At 39.3% G+C, this 21,210-nt stretch overlaps 1 protein-coding gene across 1 annotated transcript in view; it reads right to left on the bottom strand.

Moving 5' to 3' along the window:
• Positions 1-21,210, bottom strand: part of TRHR (thyrotropin releasing hormone receptor) — a 478,797-nt gene that overhangs the window by 26,482 nt on the left and 431,105 nt on the right. Inside the window, exons 8-10 of the mRNA XM_032467898.1 lie at positions 19,491-19,561; positions 15,815-16,036; positions 14,400-15,273 (exon numbers count right to left, since the gene is read on the bottom strand). Coding sequence (XP_032323789.1) covers positions 14,400-15,188 — 789 coding nt within the window. The 5' untranslated portion in view covers positions 15,189-15,273; positions 15,815-16,036; positions 19,491-19,561. The remainder of the gene's footprint in view (positions 1-14,399; positions 15,274-15,814; positions 16,037-19,490; positions 19,562-21,210) is intronic.

Here is a 21,210-nt window from a genome sequence, read left to right on the forward strand (position 1 = left end):
TTAACTCTCTTTCCAGTTTTTTTTTTCCCCTCATCAATTCATTCACCGACTCTGTGAAATCTGATTTATTTCCCCAACACTCTATGGAAATGCTACTCACAAAGGTTACTGTTTTGGGTGCTTTTTCAGTTCTTGTCTTTGCTTCTTTATTGACCGCTATTGAAAGTCTCTTCGCTTGGCTTGGTGACTCTACTCTCTCCCATTATTTTTCCTTCCTCCCTGGCAATTCCTTCTATTTATTTCATAGGCCCTCCATCCCAATCTCCCACAATTCTAGCAACTCCAGGGTTTCCTTTCTATTCTACAAAATTTCCTCCTGTAATCTACTTACTCCAGATTCTTCCACAAACCTGATTTGTTCTCAGATCTATATCTCCAGGACAGATGCTTCTTCTGAACTCTAATTCTATATTTCTAACTGCACCCTTCTATTCTGTTGACACATCTAGTACACCATGGGCAAATCTGACTTGAACATGCTCACCCCCCCCCGGAAATACGTTCCTCCACTAATTGTCTTCATTCAGGCAAATTACACTATCCAATTAATAATAACATTCATTATTTCCATGTTCCAGGCATCATGCCTAGGACTTTATATGAATTTCTGCACTAAATCCTAATAATTACTTTGAGATATAGATCCTCTTATTAGAGTCCTTTACACAGACATGCAAACTGAGTCAAATTAACTTGCTCACATCACAAAGTCAGTGGCCAACCCTTGCTCTGACCCCAGGGCAGATTCCAGAATGTAGGCTCTTTCTTTCTCAGTGGTTCAAGCGTTTCAACTCCTTTCTCTCCCTCCTTCTACACATCTGCATACACCAAATCTATTGATTCTATTCCATGTGTATCTATTTCTTTCTATTCTTACTGCTGTTTACATCACCATGTTAGGCCTTTGCAGAATTATTCAGGTTCTCTCGCCCATATTGTTGTAGCACTCTCCTCACTAACGCCCCTGACTTTGGTCTAATCCTTTGCCTACGTTGAAAACAGTGATCGTCCTCAAGCATAAATCTAATTATAATACACCTTCCCTTGCAGTCTTCCAATGACTTTTCATCACCTTTAGAATATTGTCCAAATCTTCAATCTCCTAGGTTAAGACTCTGTTTCCTGGTCCCCCCCCCCGCTTACCTCGTCCGTCTCCTCTTGTTGCTGAGTCTCAGTGAACTCTCTGCATTTCTCTGACTGCATTCTTCCTGGCCTTCACCTACATAGTGCCCTCTGCATAAACCATCTGCCTTCCCTTCTCCACCTACAAAGCTTCTATTAACTTGCAAGGCTCAGTTTAGTAGGCTTCTTCTCCAGGCCTTTTTGAGGCCCACCTTTCCCCAAGCCATGTAGGTCAGGTGACACTGATCTGTGCTTTTTCCTATGATAACACTTTTTCCTCTTCGGCTTTCATGATCAGTTTACGTTCATATTTTTCCTATTAGACTGTGACCATTCTGTAAGCAGGAGCTCTGACTTGTTCATTTTTGCATTCTAGTGCCTAACACGGTGCCTGATAAATGAATAGGTGCAAATCTGTCCTTACTTCCACTGTTTTCCCATTCCATGTAATAATGCACTGGAAGGGACTGTAATAATTGAACAAGACAATCCTTAATTCCAAGATAATACCTCCACTGTGCACTGCAGTTGGTATACAAAAGTATTGACCTGATTGCTCTTAACTTATTCAGAGACATGTCTAATTGATTTGTAAAGAAGTTCCTGGAGGTCCATTCTAGCATTTTATAATCTCCAGTTAAATATTTCTCCTGTAAATTTACCCTGAATCTGAGCCCATTTCTATCTTTCCAGAGACTATCTCAGTGCACCCTGTTCTCTCACTCTTCCCACCCAAATTTCCTGTGTATATAGTCTTTTAAATGTTTGCCAAGGAGAATCAGTGGCAGAGCTTATCAGAGGGAACCTGGCAGGGTGTCAATCCTGCACGTGGAGGCTCTAGTCACTTGACTTTACAAACGATCTTTAAAAACTCATGGCGCGCTCAGCATTTACCCTGCCTCTTTCCTCTCACACTCTTGCGATAGTGCCACCTCTCTCTCTGAGTCACTTTCTTATTTTCCAAGCTAAGAGCTGCAGCCTGCAGAAAAGATGCCGAGTTCTCCCATTGTCATAAATACCCATAAAACTCAAACAACAAAGGCATGGAGTGGAGAGGCACAGGATGCTTTACTTACTTGCAGCTACCATATAATTATGTTGAGGAAGTCTATCCAAGGGCTATAGACAGAAGTCATCAGGGCTGTTTATAAAGCTTGCAGTATCTTCTTTTCCAAAATAATATTCTATTTTTATTTCAATTAAATATGGATATCAGGTGATTTACATTATTCATCTTATTCCACGCGCACATGTATTTAGCCTTGTTGAATTTTCAGAGCTAATTTAATTTTTAGTTTATTCAAGTTCTTTTCAGGTACCTCTCATGCAGCTCTGAAGAGCTGTGTTTGATTCTAGTGGCTAGGCCATGACTTCTCAGTTTTAGATAAATCCACTTATTCATTTAACTGAACCTTCTCTCTCTCCTTGGCTCATTCTCCTTTCTTTACTTTCCCTCCTAACTGGGATCATCCACTAAAACTATGTCTTTGGCATTCCAAGAGGGGAAAAGAGATAAAAGGCACCCAAATAATTGGAAAGAAAGAATTAAAACTGCCACTGTTTGCAGAAGACATGATAGTACACATAGAAAACCCTGAGGACTTCACCCCAAAACTATTATAATAAATGAATTCAGTAAAGTTGCAGGATATATAATCAAGCCACAGAAATATGTTGCATTTCTATGCACTAATAACAAACTATCAGAAGAGAAACTAAGGAAACACTCCCATTTACAATTGCATCAAAAAGAATAAAATACATAGGAATAAATTTAACCAAGGAGGTGAAAACTATGAGACACTGATGAAAGAAATTAAAGATGATATGAACAGATGGAAAGATACATAGGGCTCGTGGATAGGACTAATTAATATTGTTAAAATGTACAAAGCAGTCTAAAGGTTAAATGCAATTTCTATCAATATATCAATGGTATTTTTCATAGAACTAAAATTTGTATGGATTCCAGCAGAATCCGGATAGCCAAAGCAATCTTCAGAAATGAGAAGAAAGCTGGAGGTATCACAATCCCTGACTTCCAGATTTGCAAATACTAACTAATATATATAAAATAGGTAAACAACAAGTTCACACCATATAGCACAGGGAACTATATTCAATGTCTTGTAGTAACTTACGGTGAAAAAGAATATAAAAATGGATATATGTATGTTCATTTATGACTGAAACATTATGCTTTTTGCTAGAAATTGACACAACATTGTAAACTGACTATACTTCAAATACACACACACACACACACACACACACACACACACAAAAGTATACTACAAATCTATAGTAATCAAGAATGTATGGTACTGGCACAAAAACAGACACATAGACTAGTGGAACAAAACAGAGAGCCCAGAAGCGCACCCACACTCATGTGATTAATTAATCTACGACAAAGGAGTGAAGATCAGCTTCCTGGTCTACAGTGCAGACAGTTATGATGAGGCTGAAATTGAGGAAAGAGCAATAGAGGGGAGAGGTTGGATGTTGGGGGAATTGCAGAGAAAATAATTCCAGGTGTAATGACTTGAGGAGAGTAGAAAGTTTTGAAATAGGGATTTAAGGCATAAAAAGAGGGAAGTGGTGATGGTCCTGTTAAATGGATAGACAGAAGTGAACGAGGGCCATTGGAATGGGAACTCCAAGGCTGCGGTACCCACACCCCATAGAATGTGGTGCCCTCTGGCATTGCTCAACAGTGTGCGAGGGACCTGGGAATGCAGCTGATGGTGGTGAGCCTGCTAGGCTAACCTCATTACTATTCCTCAGACAGAACATGTTTTTGAAAATTCTGGGCTTTTTTGTCCTGTTAATAATATGGTCATATCCTTCCCATCTCCCTCATCTGGAACAACCTCTCTTCTCTCAGTCTCTTAACCTTGCTCAAACCTCTAGACCCCTTTCATCCTACCAGCTCCAGGGAACTTCCTTTAATGCTACCCACCCACCCCAATCTCACCTTGATCTGATTTTCTGTCACCCTATGGTTGAAATGGAGCAGATGTGCTGGGTTAAAATCCTGGCAGGTCACTTTGGCTCATTCCTATGACTCCAGATCCTCTTCTATAACTAGTTCCTACTTCTCAGGATTGTTGTGAAGATAAATTGAGTTAGTTCATATAAACTTAATAGGCTTCATGTATTTCTCTCTGGGCACATAGCAGGAGCTCAGGAAATACTTACTAAATTGATCTTCTGAATATGCTGTTAGATGAACCTGGAAGATTCACCTCTGTTATGTCCCCTGAACTCTTGTCTTCAGGAAAGAATTACCAGTCTATATTTTTTGCTATTTCATGATTAAAGTGGGGTAAATAAAATTTTAAAATGTAACATTTAATTTAGATATACTAACTAAGAATTATTGACTGCTTATTATGTACTGGGCATTTCCTCACAGTAACCCTGTGAGCAGGTATCATTTAGGTAAGAACAAACTGAAGTATCCAGAAGTAAAATAACCTAACCAGAGATATAGGAAGTAGAAGACCCAGGACTTGAACGTGTGTTTTTCTGACTCTTGAGCCCACACTCATCTGCCATCAGTAGACGTCCCATGTTTGGGACCCCTGCATCTAACAGCAGCCTAAGCTAGGAACGTGAGTTTTTCAGAGAGGTATGAAGTGTCAGGAGTGAGGAGGGCTTTACAGGTGGGAAAAATTATAGGAGCAAGGCTGAAAGTGTAAACGAGCTTAGCATATATAGGAGACTCCTGTGCAATGCACCTGCATCTACCGGGAAGGAACAAATACAGGCAAGACCACTCTTCCCTTGCACCCTGTGCCATGCGTGCTGACTGCCTGTCTGGTCACCACAGCTGAGACTCCGGGACTCCCTGTAGAGCCTTCTCTCTTTTCATTTGCCAAATTAGTATTTAAACCCCTCTGATTTGACTCTTATACATCCTTACTAGCCTTCCCTACTGTCACACTTAAGTCAAGCCTTCTTTGCTTCTTGCTTGGATTGCAAAAGCCTCATTTCAGTTTCCCTCGTTCTGGGCAGGCTTCCTTTTAAAATTTTATGAGTAATGGTCCCAGAAGCCAAATCCTGTTTGCCACTGTCCCTGTTAGTCCTTCAATGATTCCCTGGTGCCTTAGAGTCAAATTTAGATGCCTTCAGTGATACACAGGGACTTCCGAGGTGTCACCCTGGGCTGCACTTGGCTACACACATGACGACTTCTGCTGGCTTCACTGCTGAACGTCTACTCATTTTTCAAAAGTGGAAGTGACTCTTCTCTGTTGGTGGCCTGATCTCCAGCCTTACGTATAATGTTCACCCATTCCTTGCTGCCTCTTCTGCACACTGTACATCCTAAACTTGTATTTTCCACTGTTCTTTCCAACTTTTTAAAACACTGAAGTATACCTGATGTACAATATATATGTTACAGGTATACAATATAGTGATTCACAATTTTTAAAGGTTATACTCCACTTATAGTTATTATAAAATATTGGCTATATTCCCTGTGCTGTACAATGTATCTTTGCAGATTAGTTATTTTATACCTAGCAGTTTGTACCTCTTAATCCCCAACTCTAACTTGCCCCTCCACCTCCCTCTCCCTACTGATAACCACTAGTTTGTTCTCTGTATCTGTGAGTCTGTTTCTTTTTGTTATATTCATTAGTTTATTTTATTTTTAAGATTCCACATATAAGTAATATCACACAATATTTGTCTTTCTCTCTGACTTATTCACTTAGTGTAATATCCTCCAAATCCAACCCTGTTGTTGCAAATGGAAAATTTTCATTCTTTTTTATGGTTGACTAGTATTTCATTGTGTATGTATACCAAATCTTCTTTAGCCATTCATCTGTTGATGGACATTTAGGTTGCTTCCATATCTTGGCAATTGTAAATAATGCTGTTATGAACATTGGGGTGCATGTATCTTTTCAAATTAGTGGTTTTGTTTTTTCACACCTGTCAGAATGGCTATCATCAAAAAGACCACAAATGACAAATGCTGGCAAGGATATGGAGGAAAGGGAACCCTTGTACACTGTTGGTGGGAATGTAAGTTGGTGCAGCCAACAACTTATACTGCTGTGGAAAACAGTATGGAGGTTTCTCAACAAACTAAAACTAGAGCTACCGTATGACCCAGCAATTCCACTCCTCTGGGTATATATCTGAAAAAAACAAAGACATTAATCTGACTATTTTTGAATGGCCATCTTTCATATTTTACAGAAAGTTCCATAAGATGGTGATTATGACTGGCTCTACAGAGTAATGCTTGGCATGAAACTAGTGCTCAATAATTGTTTATTGATTTAAAGAAATAATAGATGAACAAAGCCAGAAAAACGATGAAGAGGTCAGGTTTTAGAGGGCTTTGAAAGCCAGTCAGGGGAGATTGGGGAGATTTCTTTTGAAAGAAGATGATGTGTGCAGACTGCTTTAGGAAAATTAGTCACAGAGGAGCACTCAGACAGATTTATCCATCTTAATACTTCTGCTTACATTGTTTTCCTTCTCTAAGTTGCCGTCCCTCTGCATCTCTGCCCATTCTGTCCAGTGTAGCTCTCTCATTGTCGAGGGTATTTGAAAGGCTCACTAGAAAGCCAACAGGATTTTGTATAAAAAGTAAATTATGATCTGAGTCTGCCATGTTTCTAGGTCAGCCTGTTCTACCTGGAAGGGAGAAATCCTCCTCAAAAGTCGTATCTGCTAACAAACTCACCATCATACTAGCTAGTTACTAGTTTTGCTGTTTTGGAATTCAAAAGGCATTCAATAAAAGACAAGACATTTTAATTAAAATCAGAGGAGAATGTGGCCTAAATAAACAATAATTTTTCAGGGAGCAAAATAGAGTGATGGAATTGACTGAGCCCCCAAGTATGCATGCATGTACTCTTTCACACTTTCATTTCTTGTATGTAAAATTATGTATGATACACACACACAGACAAAAGTGTACTGATCAAGATTTAACAGTTGTCTCTCCACAAAAAAAGGAGGGGCCCTGAAATGTCATATTTGCTGATTTATGCAGTGTTAGTACTCCAACCATGAAGCAACCAAGTGTGATGTCACTGAACACAGATTTGGAAAGAAATGCTAGCCACCTGCTCCTGCAAAGCCTGTATTCTTTGGCTGCAGCACACAACTGTCTAAATACACTTTGGGGAGCCTGTAATGAGCCAAATTCAGTGCTGAGGGCACTAGGGATACAGGCCCTACTCTTACGAATGTGAGTAGCAATGGAAGACCAACGGGTAACAATTATGATACATAAGAATTACTAAAGCAAAAGGATGTGCAAGGTACTGTGGGAATATAGGTAGAACCCCTAACACACACAGTTATAGCTGGGCATTCAGTTACATAAGCCTGCCTGAGAAATTCAGGGAAGGCTTGAAGGCGTGCATGGGGGGCATCATTTGATCTGAGACTTGGAAGATAATTAGGATTTCGCCAGATAGAAGGTGTTCCAGATGAGAGAACATAGCCAGTTCCGAGAACTACAAATAATTCAGTATCACTGGAGCATAAAGTGTACGTTAGGAGAGCCACAGGAGATGAAGCTGAAAACATATAAAGGAGCCGGGATCTCATCTGTTATGCTAAGATGTTTAAACTCTAGGCCTCAGGATACTATAAAAACATACCTTTGATAACATACCTGTTTGTTAGGAAACCCCTTAGTGAGCCATGAGTAGAATGATTTGGGGGGCAATGGAATGGGAGTCAGAGAGGCTTGGTGAGGTGTGTCCTGAAGTTGAGCAGGTGAGAAATGGTGAACTAGGACATGTAGGTGATGGAGTAGGTTGAATCTGGGAAGTCTGAGCTCAAATCACTAGCACTTGGCTATGACTTGGATTTGGGGGTGGGTGGGTATATAGGACAGAAAGGTACTTAGAAGGACTCCTAGATTTGTGGCTTGGAAACCTAAATTGAAAGAAAGAAAGAAAGGAAAGAAAGGAAGAAAGAAAGAAAGAAAGGAAGAAAGAAAGAAAGAAAGGAAGAAAGAAAGAAAGAAAGGGTTTATGAGGGAAAATAATGGGTCTAGTTTTAGACATATTGGATTTGCTGTACTTACATGATGTCCAAAACCCAATGAGGTATATGGGTCAGGAGATGCCTTTGCTAGAGCTGTGTACTGAAGACTCACAGGTGGGAGCTGTAATCATGGATGTGAATGTAAGTAGGGAGAATGACAAAGGTCAGGGCTGGGGAGAGATGGGAGATAGATGTAGCAGGACTACAATTGGGTTCAGACTAACCTTGTTAGACAATTCACTTTCACTGCCCCACTTCAATGACCTGAGATTAATCTCTCCCTGCATGTGCCGAATTCTCTCCTATCTACTCCTCTCCTTCTGTTGAACTTTCTTCCTTTTCTCCCTGTGTCCTTACTGCTGCTTTTAGACATCCTGCCCATCTTTACAGGCCCAGATCAATGCCGTGCACTCCATAAAGCCTTCCTCCTTTCTCTCCCATTTCCTTCTCCCCTCTTGCATTCTGTGTCCTCTCCTGTAGAACAGTGTTCTGCTCAGTATTATTTGTGTCCATGGCCAACAGCGAGCTCCTCGAAGGCGAAGAGTTTGTCTTTATCCTGGTGGCCTCTATACCTAGGAGAGTGTTAGGTGCTTTGTGGGTTGTGAGTGAACGTTTCATTAAATTGAGGAGGATATTGAATATAAAATGACCTATTGCAAAATTCTGCTTAATGTTTACTTAGCTTTAGCCTAACACTTTTCTCTCTTCCTCCAACTCAGAAAAAAAGTGCAGGAGACTCAGAACATGGGTATAGCCCGGCCTTCATCTGTCTGGAACTTGCGATATCTGTTTGCAATCTGAAGAATTCACAAGAGGCTATATAAAGAAATATAAAGTTAGTTTGTCATTTTTAAGGTTAGCTGATTTTAAGATGTGCTTTGCTATGTGGTCAAATTGAGAATTCTGTAGGAGGACAGGTTTTTCCTTTTTGTAGGCATAAAGGAAAATTTATTTTTCTCTACTGGTGAAATTATGTCTCAAAGCTGCAAGTATACAATTGGGAATAAACAATGTGCATTCATCTAACCGAAGGACACAAAGCATGTAACGGCAGGGTACTTCCACTGAGGCAATTTATGGCATATACAGTACGTGAATTGGAAAATGGAAAGCTTTTCTTTGATAATAAAGTAAGATGGTACACTTAGATATCTGTGTGCTAAGTGACAAATATCGCACTTTTTTTCCATCTAAGAAATCTCTATGCTATTGAGGATATATAGCTGAACCCAGAAAAATGGAACCAATAAAATAATTAAAAATGAAAGATGGATCTGTGAAAACACTACAAAAACAGTCCCAGTAAACTTGAGAAAACTGATTTAGTATCTTAATCCTGAAGAGTTTATATCATTAATTCCCCTTTTAAGGTTAGTCATTGATTGAGCTACCCATACAACTTAACGGATTTTATGTTTCCAAATGTCAGCCCTACTGCTGATATTCTACCATATGTCTCCCTTCCTTTGTATCTTCAGTGTTTCCCCTTGTTCAAGATTTCTTCTTTAAAAAGTAAATAACAAGGGAGGCATGGGGAGAAGAGAAAAGAGTTAAGCTGCTTCTTTATCCTAGTTTTTCATTTTCCATGAATACATCCTTCTACTGAAGACTTAAGAGAGAGTTAGAGTTAAGAGGCTGCCTGGGGGGACGGAAGTCACCCAGAAGGACAGGAGTGAGGGGAGGATAGCTGACGGTACAGGTAGGAGGAGAGGCAAAAAGATGAATTTTGTCTGATGCATCTCATTTGATTTGAATAACTCTATGAGGAATTGTTATTCTCAGTTTATCGATGAGAGCACTGAGGCTGAGAAAAACTAACTCACAATTTTATCCATTTTCTTTTACTCAGTGCTATTCTTGAGACTATCAATTTCAACATTTTGTATAAAAGCAGCATATAAAATTATATATCTATATTGAATATAATGATATAAAGAAGATCAAGTGAAAATATAAGAAAAAGAATATAACTAAATGCTACTAAATTGTGGTTTCTGCAAGGTAGGGTAAAGGAGGCCTTTTTTCTTATTCCTAGTTTTTTGTGTTTTCCAGAATACACATGATTGCTTTTCCATCATCATCAGAAATAGTAGCGACAATAGCAACAAATACAAGGTATGCATTGCTTTAAAAGGAAAGCTACTTTTGCTTCCTGGGCTGCCAGCATTCCTCTGGTAAGGTAGAAAGCTTTTAAGAAATTTGTGGAAACAAAGACTGTGTAGTATTTTAAAGGCTTGTTAAGTCAAATAAAACTCATAATGAAAATTTTGCCCTTAATTCTTGGAGTTTTTATTTGGACTATGTTACACAGTTCCCCTATCAGTTATACTGTTAAAAAAGAAAAGTATGTTACCATGACTCAACTAAAAATGAAACTGGTAGCCTGGTCTGCAAAATATTCTCATACCCCTGCATTCTGTGGAAAGCAAATAACTGAATTGAAGGTGTTTACCCACAGTGCAGTCCTTTACCAAAATATCTCCATGCCTCCAAAATACTAAGGATCCAATCAGTTCCTTTGAAAGATCCAGTTAATAATAGAGATGCTTTATCTACACAATGCTAAACACCTGAATTGACAGAACTGAGAGATCTTTTGTGTAAAGATCTTTTGTGTAGAGAGATCATTGTGTAGACAGAGCTGAAATGTGACACGTGATCATGTAAACCGTGTCTCCTCAATATCAAAACAACCAATTGTAAAGCAAAAGATTTAGTCAATCGGATAATTCTTTTGTCTACACAATTCCAAGCCATTATTCTGAATAATTTGCTTCATTGAATTTACCAAATATTTGGTTGGTTTCCTAAAATATAATTGAATCAGAATAATGAGAAGAAAAAAGATTCTGGCCTGGATTTTCTGCTTAGGGAATATAAGTTAAAAGCAAACAAAGCAACAAACTAAAAACTTACATTTGTTCCTTACATAAAAATGCTCTTTTATTTCCTCTTAAAATGTAGTTCTTTTAGACTATACACGTTTGACTTTAATACTTTGGTTAGAAAGACCTGGTCCAGAGAGAATGTTTGTTAAAATGTAAATTAAACTTGCCTGAAAGAAAGAAAATGCAGAGAAAATATTAGAATAAAAGGGGGTGGAGGTTAGAATCTTTCCAAAATTTAATAAAAGAACCATTTCAGAAGGGGAAGAAGCCTGATCAAAGGGTCATTGATCTTGGACAAAACTGACTCCCCTTCACAGCTCTCATTCCATTCATCAGAGGCACCACCATTTTTCCAGACTCAGAACCCTGATGCCACATTGAACGGTCCTCTCTTGGTCCTTTGTATCTGATATGTTCACATGTCACCCTCTCTTCCTTTGAAACATCTCTCTGGCTCACACCTTACTTTAAATTCTCCTGATAGAGAGTATTGCTACTTTGTGCCTGAATTATTACCAACAACTTCCAAATTGGCCCCTCTGCCACCAGTCTCTCAACTCCAAATCTGCCTCATCCACAGCTGTCAGATTTATGGTCCCCAAACACCACTTTCCTCGTTGCTGCCCCCTGCCCACCACTCACCTTCTTTGTTGCCCCTGCACTAAGTTCACACTCCTTTCTCTGTCTAATAGTTGGGATCCTCCACAGCCCTTTCATCCCGCCGCCTACCCCTTTATCTCTCTTACACACTCTGTCAATCCAATCTTACCTTTTGCTGTTTCCTCAAAGACATCATTTGTTTTAGTCAACCAAATCACTACACCATAAAAATCACCTGCTATGTACCCTCTCCCGGCCCCCTCTCCAAATCTATACCATTCTCACCCCGGCCCTGTCCTTTCTGCGCTGTCTTTCTTGGCTTTTACTTTTCAAATTATCCTCATCCTTCCAGAGTCTTCTCAAATGCCACCTCTTCCATGAAGGCTTCTCTGATCCCTCTAGCCCCATAATTTCCTTCCTTTTCTCTGAATCCCTCCTATCTATAATCAAGATGGAATTACATGACATATTACTTAAATGCACTTCTATCGATTTAAGTAGGATTCCTTGTTTCTCAAGGAGGGTCTTATTGCCATTAGTAACAGGGCACTTCATTGTGCAGGACTGTCTAACACATTTCACAACATTTGGCATCCCCAGCTCCTGATGCTAAGTGACAGCGATGTTATTGTGACATCAAAATCCAAATGCTCCGAATACAGTCCCAAATGCCCTAATGATTAAAAAGTTCCTTAGAGAAGTTACTATATACACACATGTTCAACAAATGATCTTTGTTTAAATGGTGAATGTGTATTTTAAAGAATAAATCCCTATGTCCCTTACAGTTGCCAACATATTTAAAAAAACAAAACAAAACTCAGAAGGAGGCTAATTAACAGGTGACCCAACATTCCATCTTAGGTGTCTTTCCTAAGTTTATTTCATTGAACCCTCACACCAAGCCTGGTTGCTATTTATCCTTAAAGGTGAGGAAACTGAGGTTCAGAGAGTTCTGCTTATCCAAGGTCATATATCCAAGCTTGATTAGAACCCTGGCATTTTAAAACCCAGGGTTGTTTGGAGCCAAATCTTTGGCTTTTTCTTCTACCTCTCAGCCTCTATAAGGACGGCCTATCTGTAACAGCTTTGAAATAAGAGTGTGAACATGTAACACAATTAGCAATTTGAAGGACATTATTAATGCTGATAGGTACTAATGACTGTAATTGAAAGGAAGGACATCCAACCAGACAAGCAATTTTTTAGAATTTATCACAAGAATATTAATTAGAGTCTAATGAATGAATATACTCCCTGACCTTCTTTGCTGCAGACATTAACCCACGTTTAGTCTCTAATTGAGATGTACACATTCTTTACTCTCTTATTATATTTGTTAATGTTTGTCTTGGCAGATGGCCAACAGATCTCTCTAAATTTCCCTTAATCAAGTTTTGGGTAATAGATGGCCGAATATGCCTCGTATGAGGTAGCACTGCTAGACCCAAGTAACAGAAATCTAAGAGCCGGCTTTAGTTGCTGAAGTCTTCCCTTTTCATCATCTAGGCATCTTTAATAATAAATGTTACATAAATCAAGTATCATGGCTTCATTTAAAATGTTGTACATATTTCTTTTTAGTGACAGTTCATCATTCATTTCATGCATGTCTAAAACACCTACATTTATAAGTAATATTTCACTGTGTTCCCAATGTCCAATCACAATTCTTCATATATCAGCTAATCTAAAGTTTAGGAGTGACAGTATGATGATTCACATGCATACTTTAAAAAGTACACTCAGTTTCTATGTACAGAGGAAGAACCATATTCTTACAGGATAAAAAAGAGAGAGAAAATTCAACCCCTTTGAAAAAGCCAGTATTGTTGATTTTAAGTTTTTCTTTTCAGCTCTGAGGGTATTTACCATCTGTTTATTCTGTTTAACAAAGTAGGGAAAGGAACTGAAAGGTAAATTCATAAATAACTCAGAGTAATTGTGTACATACAGATAAATGTGCATATGGTATAAAAGTATGTTACTCCTCTATTGTCTTATAAACCGTATCTACTGAAACAAATTTGCACTTCATTCATGTAAAACCACTACTCAACGTAACCACCTGTGCATTCAGGTGATCTGAAACATAAAGGGATTTTTAGTTAGGTTTAGCAGGAAAAATAAATATATAAAACATTCAATCATTCTTTGTAGCAAATTGAGCTTGGTGTTAGCCTTTTTATTAGAACATTTCCTGAGCAAAGTGCATTTTGTGCTTCTGTATGCTAGGATACTTTGCAGGGAGCTACAGGAAGAGGTGATAGAATCTTCCTCCACTAAACTAAAGGAAAAAAAAAAAAAAAAGTCCAGGAACCCTTCTCAGTTTCCTTATTACTTTGACTTATCTTTACTCAAATTATTTTGTCAAATCTTTGTCAGACAATAGAATTCTTAAAAATATCCAGCTGCTCCCTACAGAAGCCAGAAGTGGTCTAAATATTTTATAACATTTCTCAGAGAGGCACAAACATTTTAAAGGTGGAATTCTAGGGTTTCTGTTTCTTTTTATCTTAATAGCACCTGAACTAGTGCCTGCTGATGTGCTATCACATTTTCCCCATCTATTTTTACAGCTTCAGCTGTTTGAGAGACAGGATTTAATATGTAAAGCAGAAGCTTCCACTGTAAAACACTTGCATGATTGTATTTTGGTTTCGCCATCAGCTAAGTAGGGCAAAGTTGATCCCATCTCACAAGGAACTCTCTCCCACACTTCCTCTGTGGACTTAGAGGTTCAGATTTGCTTACCTGCTTCCTCGAAGATACCGTGCTGTTGAAATATCTATTAGAAGTCTTTGAATTCAAATTCTTGTTCTGATGGATTGAGCCATTTTTCCATGTCTTAGAGTTTTCTTTAGGATCTGAAGGAATGGGATTTAAGAAGAGGATCCTAGCTATGAATCCATAGAGGACAGTGGCCAGGATCATCGGCACAACATAAAAGACACCAAAGTCCATTATGTAAATAGGTGAGTAGTAATTCCTGGAGATCTTGTAGCCACAGGACACCACAGTAGCATCTTTATAGGTGCTAATATTGAGATCCAACAAGAAGAACCAGAGCATACAGTAAATGGATGTGAAAGCCCAGACAAAGATGATGATCTTTTTGGCTCTGGAAAATGTGCAGAGAAACTGGGCTTTGATGGGGTGACATATCGCTATGTACCTCTCGATGGTAAAGGCTGTGATTGAACAAGAGGATGCATTAATGCCCAAGTACTGGAGGTAAGTAATGCAGAGGCAGCCGACATAGCCATAGACCCAGGAACCGTAGATACTGTCCGTGATGTTGGGCAGGCCTGCAGCCACCAGGACCATGAGATCAGCTACTGCTAGACTCACCAGGTAGCAGTTTGTGGGGGTCCTCATGTGCTTGGTTCTCATGACCACCAGGACTACCATGATGTTGCCCACGATGCCCAGACCGCAGATAATAAGCACGAGTAAGATGGTGACCACCTGGTATTCTAGGGCCACCACTGCTCGTGGCTGAAGCTGTGTTTGGTTCAGTTCACTTACTGTCTCATTTTCCATCTTTAGTGGCTGGAGGTATTTCTGAAACACTTCTCAACACATCCTCTTTCCAGTGCCCTGCCTTTATCACCGTGGTTCTCTCCCCCTGTGAAGAGTTACAGTCCACATTCACTCACAGTGCCCCCTTTCAGATCAAGTCACAGTCACTTACACGTAATTCTCACATCCTCTTCTTTCACTTCCCATTTTTCTGCAGTAATAGGGCTCAGATGTACTTCTGAAAACTCCTTTTATTGCAACTCTAGTATAGGCTGGAGTAACTGTTTAGACCAGCTTACAATAAAAGGGACTGTCTTCCTCTTAATGGAGAAAGATGATCAAGAAAAGAGATACAGAAAACACTCCCCGTTTTGAAAGAGTGCTCAGTGGAAAAAACTAAACAATATCTGAAAAATAAATATGAAGAAACCTCTCAGATGCTTGGGAAAAGTAGAATAAAGAAGAAAAAGATACTGGGGGGAGAAAGCCGAGAGGTTCAATGATCGAGCTTGGCAGAAAATTAGCATTTGCCTCCTTTGCCCTCAGAGGGTGAGACCCCTTTAGCTACAAAACAGCAAGCCTTTCAGCGTACATTTCCCCATGCCCCCTGCCCTGCAGACCCAACAGAGACCAATTGCTTCTCTTACCTTTTCCTCTGTAGTGCTGCCTGCTTATTAAGGTAGATGAAGCAGTAATAAGTGCGAGTTTCCAGTCCTGCAGAAACGCTCGTCTACTTTGTTTGACAGGGAGACCACTTAGCAGTGCTCCGTCTTCAGAACTGCAGTTCCTCTAAACCCTCGCAGCCTTTCCAACTGATGACAGACCATACAGACGCAGCAGGAGCAGCAGCAGGAGCAGCAGCAGAGACGCTGTCAAATCATAGATCGTCCCCTAATGAGAACACGCTCGCTCTCTCTCTCCCCTTCCTCCTCCCTCTCTGTCACCCACACACACACATTCACGCTCACAAATGCCTGTCAGTCCTCACTGATTCATAATCTTCTCCCCTTGAAGGATTTACTTCTAAATGCACTAATGATACAGTTCTCAATCTGGGAGGCTGGAATCACAAGCAAGGGGTCCAGAAGTAGCTGGTCCTGTAGTTGTTCATAGTCCAAGTTCTACAGAAACTCCAGTACCTGAGCAGCCCTGACATATATTTACACTCCCTGTTTGGCAGGACTTTGAGGAGAGCAAACCCTTCTCAGTCCAGACACAGCCCTTGAAGCTTGAAATATCTTTCTGAACCGACATCAACTTCTTTTTGTACTCTGTACATCCTCAGACTGTTTCTCCAGTGAACCAGGGAAATTGGCTCCCTCCTCTCATAGCATATGAATGGGAAATGGGTTAAAATTGATTTTAAACCATTTCAGCTGCAATCTTCTGAGGCTGATAAAGTTTTTTTCCCAAAGGACATCAATTTCAACCTACATATGATCTGTAAATTTTTCCACTCTGGCTCTGCCTCACTTACTAGACTCTTTCGAACTGCTCTAGATGCCTCTCTCTTCACCCAGCCTCTGGGCATCCAATCACACATACCACCCAGCAATGTTTTATGTCAATTTATTTCTAAGAGGAAAACACATCCAGTGGAAATCTAAACCAGGGCCACTCTGGTATCACACAAAACTTTCCAAACTATCTTTTTAAGAAGAGTGTAATTTAGCCTGATTTTTATTTTTCTAAAGTAGCCCATGGGCCAATCTTTATACTTTTTATGGAATCTCAGAAAACATGTCTTTCTTCTCCAGGCACCAAATGAATACACCAAATGTTAGTGTTTGTCTACTTTTGTTTAAGATGAAAAACAGCCCTTAATTTAGTTCCCTATACAGTGAATGGGTTGATTCTCTATCTTTAGAAGTCTAGATGTTCTTTTTTCTAGAAGATGTCAATGGAAGAATAATTTTGAGTAGATGGGACCATGGGGGTATCAACGGGATGAAGCTCTGGATCACACTGAGCGAATTCCACCCTCTGAACTGTTGAGGGCTCCTTGTGTCTCATGTGCCACTTGGCTAGCATCAGTGAAAATGAGCATCTCACTTACAGGCTCCTTTGTAAGAATGCCAGGACTATATATTTTTTTTTTTTTGATCTGGCCTTGGACTTGACCCTTGAGCTTGAGGAAGGATTTAACACTTCTACTTCCCACCCTTGGCATTCCCAACCCGACAGCTTGCTCTAGGTACCTGGCTTTCCCTTCCCAGGCTTCCCTAGGAAACTGTTTGCTTGCCCAAGTCTCTGTCCCTGGGACCCAGGGGCCAACATGATTTCATACCTGCTGTGTTCTGCACAAGAGGAATTCTACAAGAATTCCACACAAGAATTCTACACGAGAGAAATTAGGGAAAGCCCTACCCTTGTCTCTGAAGATGATCTGAGCTGTCTAGGTAATAAGTGGCTGTCCACTGGTTGTCATCAACCCATTAGTAGAAAGATGATTATTTATGCGTTCAGCATTTCTCAAGCATTAACGTGCTTCTGGATCTCCTGGAAAGCTTGTTAAAATCTGGATAAAACTGTCCCCAGATTTCTGTTTCAGTGGCTCTCGGGTGGGACCCAAATGTGTGCATTTCCTGTAAACTCCAGCTGATGCTGATGCTGCTTGTCTGTGGACCACACTTCGAGTAACCGTGTACTGTATGATCTAGCTGAGCGGTTCTGGTGTGGGTGGTGGGGAACAATGAGGAATTAGAATCACCTGGAGAAAGATTTTACAATGCACATATCAGCCTAGCCCTCCTAGGTATTTTGGGTTTTAGTGTATTTCCTCAGACTGGACTAGAGCCTGAGAAAGAGATTGGGGTTCTGGACAAATGGCAATTGACTTGATCTTGTCCTCTGTATATGTCACTCCCTGTCTGTGCTGTCATGCCTGGTGCTTGGCTTGGCAGGCTGGGGGACTGTTGGAAAAGAGAACATCTGTGCTCACTAAGGTCAAATGACACTGGGGTCAGAGACAGTGTGGAGCACCCAGCTAGGTCAGGGGTTTGCAGGACCCAGACCAGGGTGAGGAGGGGGCAAAATTTCAGGGGCTGCCAAAAACCTCAGTAATTAATATCAGTATTTTGTAATGTTTTTAAAAATCAAAATTCATGCAAAAAAGTCTATGATGAAGAAAACGTCAACATTTTAAATGAAGACAGCATCAATATGATGAATTTTCCTTTTACCTTGGGTTCCAAGTACTGATTCTTTACTTAAAATTTTGATGCTTTTGTTTATGATGGATTATTTTGCATTAAATTTGACTTTTAAAAAATATTGCATTAAAGTTATTTCTTGATTATCAGTTTTTTTTGAGTCCCCTGAAATTTCGAATTCTCCCTTGCCTCCCTCTATTCACCTCCTGGTTGAATTTCAGAATCATCTGGAGAGTTTTAAAAAATACAGATACTTAGGTCCTTTTCCCAGATATTCTTATTTAATTAGTCAGGGAGTGAAGTCTGTCGGTATGTACAGAGATAGGTAAGAGCCACTGGGCTACACCAACAACTGCGGGTCTCTGGAGACGAGGGAGCGGTGGTAGGTGGGGGTCCAGGCTGTGGGAGGGCCAGGGAGGTGAAGTCAACTAGAAGCAAGTAGCCCACCAAGGACTGGAAAGAAGACAACAGAAAACGCTGGAAGCAGAACACTGCACAAGACTCTGGTTCCTGAGAGAAACTGTATAACTAGGCAGTGTTTTAGGTTTCAAAGTGCAGCACATCAGTGTGGTCTAACAAGTTAAAATTCAAAAACAGAAACCACAGAAAAGACTTGGTCACTGGAATTGGGAGACAAGGTCTGGGTTCTCGAAGGAGCAAATGAAGTCAGTCCTGGATTTGACACTGAGTCACCTAGATACTGAAATAAGGATGCTTCAGTTTCCTCTGCTCAGGTGTAAGCCTCATCACAGAGCCTGGAGTCGAAGAAAGCATTTGGCAAACTTAATAGAAGAAATGTCAAAATCCATTTTTGCTAAAATTTGAATATTAGCTAGAGAAAATTATTGGCTAGTTGATCCACAAAGGAAAATACTTCATGTAAGGGGATTATGAAGTTGTGTGCTTATTGGTAAAGGCATAGAATCTGAAAGGTGAAATAAGTTACACGGTAATATTGTATATTTTGAGCACAAGTTGCCCTTTCTTTCTATTTCTCAATCATATATACTCTTATATTTCCATTCCCATGTGTCCACAAAATAGGATCTTAGATTTTAAAACGAAGTACAGCAGAACTAAACCTAAAAATATCTTTAAATGAAAAGCATAAACACACACACACACACACACACACCCCTCCTTCCCCTCTGTAGTCTGTCCCACTTGTTACCTGTGAAGTGTGTTCAGGAAGAGTTAACATCAGTTACAAAAGTTTCTGCAGAGGGTCACTTGGGATATGACCTGCACAAAAGATGAAAGAGTAAGAATTTTAATCAAAACCTCTGAGCTTGTGTTCATCTTGATTTATTACATGTTTTATGGAACACTATTTCAAGTTATTTTTAAAAATTCATATAATTTTTAAAAGTTACTGTAATTAAATTATCATAAAATTCCATTTTGTGAGCTGAACATGGCTTATTCTGGCTGCCAGGGATCTCAAGTCCAAATTTATAGCCTTACGTAAATAGTTGTGTAAGACTTTACCGATAAAAGGTGCTGTTTTGCCTGACAAATCTATCAACTTAGAATTTGGCCTTCAGTTGCTCCTGTTCTTATTCATTACGTCAGACACACAAATTCAGACACATAACACTGCTTCCCAGATATGTATATATTATTTAAAAATCAATTTCATTGAGGTACAATTTGCATAAAATAAAAATAAGTCACTTTAAGTGTGGAGCTTTATTAATTCTAGCAAATACATAAAACTTGTAGCCACCACCATAATCAAGACACAGAAAACTTCCAGCGTCCTAAAATGATTCCAACTTTCCTTTCCAGTCAGTTCTCTGCCCCTGAGCAATTCTGTGTTTAGGTTCATGCTGTTCAGCTTTCTCTCTCTAGACTATAACTTTTGAAGAGTTTTATGTAAGTGGAATTGTATAATATGTACTCCGGTTCCTTTAAATCAGCCTAACATGTTTTATATTTATGCATTTTGTTGCATGAATCCATGGTTTGTTCCCTTTTATTGCTGCATAATGTTCCACGATAGGCTATGTGGCTGTATTGTATTTCATCCAATCACCTGTTGGTGGATATTTCAATTATTTTCCAGTTTTGGTTATTATGAATAAAACTTCTGTTAATAGGCATGCAATGTTTGTGGAAATATTTTGTCATTTTTCTTGGTTAAGAATGACCAAATTCCAAGAGTTAAGTTGTTGGGACATAAATTTAGTATATGTTTACATGTTTAAGAAATCACCAGAATTTTTCCAAAATGATCATACCACTTTCATATGAATTTACATAATATTTTGTTTTTATACAAATCTACATAATGGCTACATGTAAAAAATTCAAGGAAGAAAGTAATTCTACGTGTTTAGGGTGAACTCTGCTTTATGCATTTGTGTATCCCCCAGCAGGTAGCAAGAGATATACACAGAGGATACAGAAAAGGCAGTTCATGTACAATACTAGTTTGTTGTATAAATGAGTGAATTAATTTTCCTGAATGATTGACTTCAAATATAATTCATAGAACAGATGTGATGAGTAAATGGCATCATATATATCAAGCACTCAGTCCAGCACTTGGCACAAAAGTCTAGTATACTTACTATTCTATAAACAAAATGTGTTCACGGAAAATAAAACCAGTATTAAATTTTCTAAAACACCACATGCCACCTTGAAAATTTGTAAGTTATAAAATACATCTTGCTGTATCCAATGGGGTTTTTTTGTGGCTTGGCTAAGATACATCGCTATGGAGATCCTAGTGCCATCTCGCTCTTATTCTTCAGAAGCTGAGTAAACGTGAAATATAACATAAAGTGTTTTCATGCCTCCGTGATTTTATTAACCAATTAGCAAAATGCAAGCATTTGTTCATTCACCATAATTATGTTCATAACAAATGCGGGAATTTGTAGAAT

Source organism: Camelus ferus, chromosome 25, assembly GCF_009834535.1.
Source record: "Camelus ferus isolate YT-003-E chromosome 25, BCGSAC_Cfer_1.0, whole genome shotgun sequence".
In the NCBI taxonomy this organism is placed as follows: Eukaryota; Metazoa; Chordata; class Mammalia; order Artiodactyla; family Camelidae; genus Camelus; species Camelus ferus.